Here is a 10,124-nt window from a genome sequence, read left to right on the forward strand (position 1 = left end):
AGAAATGAGAAGTACATTAACATTTTAAAAACTTTTATTGTATAAACTTTTATTATGATTATAAAAATAAGAATAATTTTTTTTTGAACAGTCATAAAAAAATATCTTTCTCTTTCAAGAAAAAAAACTTATAGAAAAGATTAAGATTTGTTTAAATTATTTCCAAAATTGTGTTTTCCTATGACCATTTTTGTATTAAGGTAGTATAATCTAGTGTTTGTTACTTATTTTATTCTAGAAAATATATAATTAATTATAGCTTGTTTAATTAAAAAACAATAAATAGATAGGATAAAACAATGCATAATGATTATATAATCTGTGATGAAGAATGATAGATCTTATAAATGTATCTTGACACAACAAATGTCAGATGCAATAGAAAACAAAGTTTTTCTAAGAATATCTTATCATAATAAATATGATCAAGTAATAGTCATATAAGAGATATATTACACAAACAATTACTACTTAAGCATCCTAATGAACTTAATTCGTTCTCTTTGGAAGTTTTTCTACTATCGATTTCGAGGTTTAGTCTCAAAAAAACTAGACATATCCTAAAACAAGTTATTTCTATACTCGCATAATAATTTATTTCATTAATTAAACCTCTAAAACAATTGTCTTAAAGAAGAATTAGACATGTCCTATATATTTAAGTCAACTAGTACTAAACTTATTTTTGTTATTCAAACCCTCCTTCTAGACTCAGTTAATTTTTTAATAAAAGGAATATTTAATTAATTTATAAGTCTTACAACAAATACAATATTAATACTTATAATATTATTTTAGTTAATTCATCTCATTGAAAACATTTTTTTTCTTAAGCAACATTAATTATATAAAGCTTACATCATTTATTCTATCAAAAAAATTGTTAATCAACATTACTCTACTATAATCAACATTTGTAACCAATTCCAACATAGAATGCTAGAGGTGATTTATGTTTAAATAAATTTTAAGGTATCAATTATGCAATTGCCGTTTTTTTTCTCCATCATCCTCTAATGCATTTCTCAGAGAGCACTGCAGGGCACATTTTCGTCTCCAGGTTTATTATAAAAACAGATTCCATTCAAATATCCAAACCTAATAAATTATATTAAAATCACTTTTTACTTGATATATATCCAACAACCACTATATTCCATATGACGGATTATCAAAATCAGCTGTAACTCCAATTCAAACCCTCTAAAATTTTGTTTCCCAACACTTCATCTATTAAACAAAATAGAGGAATTGAACAAAACATATAGCACTCAAAATTTAATACTGCTTATGTTGTAGTGTAATAAACAAGCAGTATATCTTATAACTCCAGTTCCTAAGACAATCTTTCCATCCACTACCAAAAACGAAGTTACATAGACATCAGCTTTGGTCCATTGTCTGGCATACCCATCCCACCAGCTAAATCGGCATCAAGTTGAGTATGTGGTGCAGGACCCATCATTTGTTTTACACTACACAATGAAACTGTAATATTAGAAGCAATATAAATCAGGGAAGAATTCTATAAATTAAATCAATTTTCACCAATATAAACCAGGGAAGAATTGTAGCATAGATTCAAAAACAAAGCATAAGAAAAAGTAGCATACCGCTTCCTGTGTCGTTTGGTCTTAAAATGTTCATCCCTCACAGTTACATTGGAAAAGTACCGACTGCAGAAATCAAAATAGTTACTCTATCTAATCATGAAACCAACCAACAACCAAAAAAGGAACATAAAAAGAGAGCTTGGAGACAAATACTTCAGCATCCATATTCCTTAAAGTATAATAAAACGGAATAAATAAATTGAGAATTAAAGCAAAACACATAATGATTTGTTCTCCCATGTTGCTCCAAAACGGAGAAGTGGGATGGGATTGAACTGAATTAGTCTGAGAAAGAAGAAAACCCACTCCAATTAAAAGTTTGAAACGGCAAGAAGAAAAATGCTAGCGATGCTAACTATAAACCCACTCCTAAAGTGCAGTATTATAAGGAGCTCATCTTCTCTGGGTTATTGAACAATCTGAATTAAACAGTTTTAAAAATCAGTTTTTAAAACCAGAAACTGAAAAGTGAATCAGACATGACCTAAAATCTATGTTTTCTCTCCTCTATCTCTTCTACTGTTCTCTCAATTCTATATTCTTACCCTTGTACCCTTTTCATCTTCTATTCCTATGACCTAAACTTGGCATCGTAGTGTTCCACGACACCCAAACTTTTCAATCTCATGTTAAAAAATCAATAAATATACAAACATTATGTATATTGATAAAGATGCACACACAAAAGAGGAAAATTACTCGCAGTGAGGGCAATAGTACTGTCCCATCCCAGGCAAATCTTCGTCGACGGGTAAAGGGGTTTTGTCTTCATCGGGTTTGTTTAGCTGCGCGTAAACCATATCGTCCCCTTTCAACTCAAATTTGGTTCGGCGTGCTGTCTTGTGAGAATATCTTCTCTTCTTCACGCTCCTGTGCGGACATTTGCCTCCCATTCTTCGCGTTTCACAACCGTTGGGGTTTTACAGCTCTGATACTACTTCCCCTGCAACTTGGAATTAGGGTTTTTACTATGAAGACGACGATGTAGTGTGAAACCACAACGCCTCAAATGTCTCGGCTTAAAGCATTAGCAACTAATGTGTGCGTTACGCGAGAAACGGAAGTATCAAAATGGGCCTGCTGGATTATCTGGCCCAGTCTAATTAGCTTATAGGATTGCACACCCCTTTAATTTCTTTGTACACCATACAAGAATATGTAAAGACCAAAATACTCCTCTGCCCAAAAATTAAACTCTATTCTTTTTGTTTCCTACTAGTCCGAGACCGTGTGTACGCACGTGCTTTCCGTTTATTTTTGTTTTATGCTATTTAAAAGATTATTTTCAATTTATTATTATATTTAATTGACTGTGTAATTTCATAATAAAGAATTTTAATTACAAATAGTAATTCATATTTAAATATGTGTATTTTCTAGTATAGATATAGGATATAAAGATAGTATGGTTAGTTAAGTTTATTTTAATTTTTTTTTATGTGTTGGACTTTTAAAATATTATTTCATTACATTATTTAAATTAAAACATGTAAATAATAATATTTAATAGGATGTATTTAAAATAATATAAATCGTTACTTAAACGAGATTTACAAACATTTAGATGAATATATAAATATCATAGTTTTAATAGTAATTTCTAAATATTGTAATCTTTATATAGATATCAAATATTATCGAAAGTCTCCTCTAGTTATACAGTCCAAAATAAAAGATAAAAAATTAAATCTAAAATCTTTGGAACAATATAGAGGGATAACTTTTTACATAGTCATGGTTCTTGGATGTGTAGGAACAAAGTATTGGGGTGTACGAAGTAAAAGTCCAGATATGTTTGCAAAGTCCGTTGGTTATAATTAATTGCATTGTGGTTGTGGTTGTTAGGTGTCTTTGTCCAAGCATATTGTTCATGCAAGTAAATCTGTATTGGGTATCCAAAAGACGAAGTCAGATAAATTTAAATAGAAGATACTTAGAGAAAATATCTTGTAAAGTTGATTATTCACTTAGCCAATAAAAGGTTTGATTTTGTAGTTTTTGGCTGAAATTTTGTTTGATTTAGTTACTAAGCTTCTTTTCACCTTTTGATTTATTGAAACCTACATAGATTTGTTCATTGTTATTTTATTCTACTGAACTTCTAAGCAGGATGTATAAAAGAAAGATGTATACAAGAAAATGATAATAATAAAGATTAGTGACAAGATCAGTGTATAGGAAAACTTGTGACTTTTCCAACATTAAGGTTTTTTTAAATAAGTGACAATGAGAACGTCCTACATCACATAAAGCTCCTGTTTTGATCGTAGCTTCATAGAGTGGATGAACAGAAATTGTTAGTTGTTTAGTAATTGGTTGATTAGTTAAGGGTTGTGCTTCATGGTAGTTTCCCTCCACACTCTTTTATGTCAAATGTCACCATTAACAACCAATACTAAGCTTTTCTGGAAAACATGATTGATTGCATATATGTAATAATAAGATTCATATGAATAATTTGTGGCGAGGAGGAACCTTCCTACTCTCCATACAGCAAACAAGCATGACCATCAACATTGACTCTTGACATGGATGAGACAAAATTTGACACAAACTGAACAATCGAACATGCTCTTAAACTAACTATAAACATAAGCTAACGCATGATTTTCACACTTTTAGCATGTGGGGGAAGCTACGTTGCTATCTGCTGCAAAGTGACCATACATTAATTTATTCTAATTCACCAATTAAAACACAAGCTCAAATCGATTAAAGATAAAAATATCTTAAATACAATTTTCTCATTATAAAGTTCGGTTTTTTACGGTTTGAGTTATAATTAAAATTTACTTCTGATTTTTTTTTATCAATAATAAATAAATAAAATTAAACAATACACTTAAAAAGGTCAATTCTTTTATAAACAAAACCAAAATGAGTCTATATTAGCTCAACAGAGACGAAATTGCATATTTCCTACCCAAAAAGCAGAGAAAATGAAGGTTAAAAAGTATTGAGTTTTCCTAGAAAGTTACTATTTATAGAAGATGCAATTTCCAGAAATTATCCACTACGTAGACGTCAAAACTGTATTAGCAAGTGAACAATTATGCTATGTAATTTGTCATGCATCTGCCTCCACATCCTACACATCATTTAGTTTCTGTTATACACTGTGTTGTGCATACAATAATTCCATTTTTGCCCTTCGTTCATCCTTGCTTATAAACTTTAAGTACCTAATGAATGCAAGCAATTTAAAGGGTAAAGCACCAAATCAGAATAGGAAAAGCTCAAGTTCTTTACTGTTCTCCTTTTTTTTTATCAGTAATAAAAAATAAATAAATGGGAACCACTTCAGGGGTGATCCAACCCTTATACATAAATAGGTAGCGTCTTACCAACCTCCAACCAAGAAACCCCTTCCAACTTAAATAAGGAACAACCAAAGCAACTCAAGAAAACATTAAACAACCAACCTCATACAATTCACTGGGTTCAAAACCCAGTTGGGGTACGTAAAGGAATTACTACAGGACTTTGCAAAAATTCAAGACCAAACATTTACCTGTACAGTGCAAATACCTCGAGCACATCTACCACTCCCCTGTCGAAGGTCATCGAGTTCCTATGTCTCCAAATTCTACTCACAACACCAACCCAAATCGCCCCCCAAACGTCATTAACCACATCAGAAGTCGAACACAACCTGAATTGTTGGAAGTTTACCAAAGGGTCCTTGTGAATAACAAACGACACTCTAAGCCACTCAAAACAAAGACACTACACTCGCCAGGTAAACTCGCAGACGAAAAACAGATGACAGGACAACTCTTCCACCTTTCCACACAAACCACACACCAAATTTTCAACCACCACCCCTCGCCTTTATTGTTCTCCTCATCCAGTGCAAATTATGAAAGCCAAATAAATTTACTCGTGTTCCACGTTTTGACCAAGAATGTTAAAAATATGCATTTAACTGTAAAAAACAGACTATAAAAGTTGGTAATTTGTATGACAGTTTTTTGTCGACCATACATACAATAATACTTATGTGTTGTCATCTCACTTGATAATCTACAAATAAAAGTATGGAAGGTTACATTTTACAACAAAACAAAGACGCATAACATTTTATTAATAATCTTCACTAAAAAATAAAAAAATAAATTATTTTTTAAAATTAATTAAAAAAATATAGAACTGTAAAAGATTATTATTGATTATAATAATATCATTAAAAGAAAATTAATTTTATAGAAAAATATAATTAGTTACTATATTAATTAAGTTAAATATTATTTTATAAATTAAAAAATTATTAATATCTAATAAAGTAGTTTCTATAATAAAAATTTATAGTTAGTTTCTAAATTATTACTTAATATTAATTATTAAAATTTTATTTACTAATTAGTTTAAATTCTAAATTATTTATTATAAAAAATAATTTAAAATCTAAAATAGGATAGTTAATGCTAAATAATTTTTTTTTAAAAATAATTTATAAATTTTTATTAATAATAAAAAATATTTTACATATCAACACTTTTTAATTTATAAAATAATATCTAATTTAATTAATTATTTGTACGTCTAAAATTAATATTTAATGAATTTTAATTTTATTGTACAGTTATGTTTAAAAAATAAATATGTTTATTTTTTAATATATTCATAAGAGTTTATTGAATTTTACTAGGATTATGAATAGAAAGTAATCCTATAACATTCCATATTTCTATTCGACATTTGTGTCATGAAAGTAAAATATAACTCATTATTCACTTGCAGTGGTTATAAACTATAATTTATTTTTCTTGGTAAACACAATTTTCTTTTACCTCCTCGGGTACTTTAGCCTTATATTTTGGTTACACGGTGAGAAGAAGAAGGGAAAATGATTGGAGAGTTGGTATATGTGTATGAACATGTCACGTTACAATCATGTGACAAATTTTGGAGGCAAGACGGCTTCGTGGAACTATCGTTTGTTCTGTTTTCACAAAGAGACATCATTCTTTGATTCAAACTCATTTAGAAGTCCAAGTTCTCATCAATTTTTTATTTTTCTCTGTCTAAGCCCTACTTTTCTTGTCAAATTTGTTTGTTTAAATTAAACGAGGAGAAAAAAAAGGAAGTAAGAGAGAAAAATAAAAGGAAAAATACACTTTTTTTTTTGTCTGAACTTCACATATTCTTTCTTTGTATTTGTTTTTCAAACTTCATTAAGTTTTTTTTTAAGCAAAGATTTAATTAAATTAAATTGGGGACACTTCAGGGATGTCTCAATCCTTATACAAAAATTAAAAAATTGTACAGTTATTTTAACTTCTAAACTTAACAAAACAATCATAGGCTTCCCGAAAGATAACAAACTCTTCAAGAATCAAAGCTAACTCCCCTCAAACATAATCCCTCAAATCACCCTTCAAGATGAATACAGTTGCCCTACATTGCATAAAATGCACGCCTTCTTCTATGCCATCCAACTTTAAAAACTCATGAAAAAGGGATATTTTATACCCTATGTAGGAAGCTTTTATGCAGATTTCAAGGCTCACTACTCAAAGCCAAAAAGCAGCTTAAGAGTTTGGTCACTGTGCTATATCACCAAACTCAATACTGCACACAAAAAAATCAGCAACCTATTATAAGCATCTTAAATTGGCTACTACAAAGCACACTGAAAGTAGAACGCTTCTAGTAGTCCAAACCCTCCTCCGGACTCAACATTTTGCCACATATACGAAAAACCTTTGTGATTCTACATCAGTAACATAATTATTATTCTTTGAACTTCTACTTAAATCTGCATCCAGTTTTATCTGCATAAACAATTCCACAAACATCCCACTAATTGAAGGCACTCTTTTACGCTGGATGCAAAAGTCTTTCAATCTCCTTCCACGAACTTTGTTCACTTCTAGCTTCTTGTACAGGATAGATTCCCTGCTCCCCACCATCTTAACCTGCACCAAGAAAACAACCTTCCCCACCAATCAAACTAATTCAAAGAGACAAAACAACCTATACCCTTGACCTTGAGTAACTGATGCCAATTTATTGCAACATCCAACCGTACTTACAGCATGTATAGAAGATTGTAATGACTCTTTTAAATTACTTTCAATTAGATTATGAAAAAAAATGCTTACATACTTATGCACTTACCTTGTTACCATACTAACACAGGTTATAGGTGACAAAATCCAATCAGAAAAGGAGAATATAATTTTCTTCTCTTTATGTTTCATCCATACCCATGATTGTACTTGTGCCATAGTAAAAATTTCCTCTGCATCTACCTTTGCTTGGTTAAAGATGACCCTGTTTTTGTGCTTCCATATACTCCATACTTCTGAGACCCAAATACTTTTCCATAACCTATTACCTTCCTGATTAAAGCAAATGCAAGAAAATTGTTCGAAATGATAATTCAACTCATTATGGTTCACCGAACTAATTCCCATCCAGCTAAAACACATATTCCACACTTTACTTGATTCCCTACATAAAAGGAGGATATGTGTCGTTGTCTCCTCTTCCCTTCCGCATAAAACACATAAAGTATCCCCTAATGTCACTCCCCTTTTATGCAGGTTCTGCTTTGTCGCTATCCTATTCAAGAGAGCCCTCCACACATAGAATAGGGCTGAGGGCATAGCCTTCAGATTCCAAAGAGACCCGAACACTGATACCCCCGGCCTGTGATTTACTAACTTATTGTAAGCAGATTTTACTGAGAAAATGTTTGATGGAGGGTCGTTCCATAACCTTGAATCCTCTTTACCTTGTTGTAATGTCACATGTGATATTATAGACATGAAAAAATTTGATCTTCTCTCCTGATCCTACTTCCCAAGTCATATTCTGATCGAACCAGTTGTCACCTTGGTCAGAGAGACTTACTTTGAGTAAATCATTCCACCATCTAGATGTATACTTATTTCTTTTCGGTGCAATTGAATTAAGCAACCCCCTCGCTCCATACTTTGATTCTAAGACCTCCTTCCAAAGTCCTCTCTCTGCGGAACACCATCTCCATTAAGTTAGGAAGAAAAAGAAAGTAAGAGAGAAAAATAAAGGGAAAATACATTTCTTTTTCTCTGAACTTCACACATTATTTCTTTCTTTTTGTTTTTCAAACTCCATTTAACTGAAACAAATGTTTTTCTTCTCGTGTATGGTACTGCGACCTAATAAATATTCACATTGATTATACTAAAATCAAATATAATACAACTTTTTTATTGTATGTAGATCTTTTTCGCGAATATAAAGAAGATAATCATTATAGTAATTCATAATATTTTTAGTGTTATTATGTGAACTAATAAAGAATTATTGAATTCCAAAAAGATAAGTTCAGAAAAATTAACTTCTTAAACAGAATATAATATTTTAAAATGTTCATTTCAGACTTCTAAAGGAAATATCAGAAATTAAAAAAAAAAACTTATGTAAGATATAATTTTTAAAATAATTATTATGCGTTGTTAAATTATTATACAAATTGGTAGTTTTATTATATATGATTATTATGCTAATCATCACACAACAGAAAACCATAAAAATTAAAGTAAGTGAACTTAAATATATCATAAATATGCGAAATCATCACACAAAACCACAAAAATTAAAATAAGTTAAATTAAATATACCATAACTAATTCTAATTGCGAAATACGGTATCGAAAACAATTTTTTTAAATGTAAAGATTCATTATTGTCTCCACAAAGATCAATAGATTCACATAAAGGTTTATTATCTCTGCAAATATTTAAGAGATCAAATACACATCTTTAGTTTCCATTAAAATCGAGGAACCAAATATATTCCTAACCTCCATAAAAGTCCAATCGACATGAGAAATATTTGGAAGATCCATGCTGAGTAAAATTTATCAGAAACTATAAAATCTAACTTATGCTGACACATATAAACTAACAACTAACTCATGCATAACATTGATGAACAAACAATATTATAATATGATCAATGAAATCAGTTAAAGTATTTGATAAATCCAACTAATTTTATAAAAATTTTGAAAAATTGCAATTCGTGAAAAGTCTTAGAGAACGATTATATATAAAACTCTTGACCACTATAATTTTTTTTTTTATATCATCTTATGATTATTATTATTATTATTTTTATTATGATTATGATTATTGTTTTTATTATGATAATGATGTTGTAGTAATTTTGAAACTAAACAAATTCAAAATAAGTTTTTTTTTTTTCATCCTGACTTCAATTCTTAAACTTATTTATTTATATCACTTAATTAGTTCTTAAAATATTAATATTATCACTATAAGAATTAGAAACATATTAAATTAGACTGAGTGAGTGATAAATTATCCTTTTAAAGATTTTTGTTATGTGTTACTTTTTTTTGTCACTTTTACCTATTTATCCGATTTTAAATTTGTATATGACAAAATATTAATTAGAACGTTTTAATTTGTAAATTCTTTTAACATTTTTTAATTACGAACTAATTTATAATTACAAATATTTAACCTTAATAATAATAATTACTTATCATGCCTAAA

At 29.5% G+C, this 10,124-nt stretch overlaps 1 protein-coding gene across 1 annotated transcript; it reads right to left on the minus strand.

Moving 5' to 3' along the window:
• Positions 1–1,209: 1,209 nt before the first annotated feature.
• LOC137830250 (zinc finger (C2H2 type) family protein) lies at positions 1,210–2,649 on the minus strand. Its single transcript, XM_068637451.1, has 3 exons — positions 2,313–2,649; positions 1,614–1,676; positions 1,210–1,475 (listed from the first exon to the last, which is right to left on the minus strand). Exons 1-3 carry the CDS (start codon positions 2,504–2,506, stop codon positions 1,373–1,375), a joined length of 360 nt encoding a protein of 119 aa, XP_068493552.1. The 5' UTR covers positions 2,507–2,649; the 3' UTR covers positions 1,210–1,372.
• Positions 2,650–10,124: the final 7,475 nt, after the last annotated feature.

The sequence above is a fragment of the Phaseolus vulgaris genome, chromosome 7 (genome assembly GCF_051622355.1).
Source record: "Phaseolus vulgaris cultivar YP4 chromosome 7, ASM5162235v1, whole genome shotgun sequence".
Classification (NCBI taxonomy): domain Eukaryota; kingdom Viridiplantae; phylum Streptophyta; class Magnoliopsida; order Fabales; family Fabaceae; genus Phaseolus; species Phaseolus vulgaris.

Bases quoted from the DNA above. Each gene is read 5' to 3' on its own strand.
- LOC137830250 (XM_068637451.1), bottom strand. From the start codon at position 2,506: ATGGGAGGCAAATGTCCGCACAGGAGCGTGAAGAAGAGAAGATATTCT. The intron at 1,677-2,312 runs GTAATTTTCCTC...TGATTTCTGCAG, and splicing joins TACTATTGCCCTCACTGCGA to TCGGTACTTTTCCAATGTAA. The intron at 1,476-1,613 runs GTATGCTACTTT...TTCATTGTGTAG, and splicing joins ACCAAACGACACAGGAAGCG to TGTAAAACAAATGATGGGTC.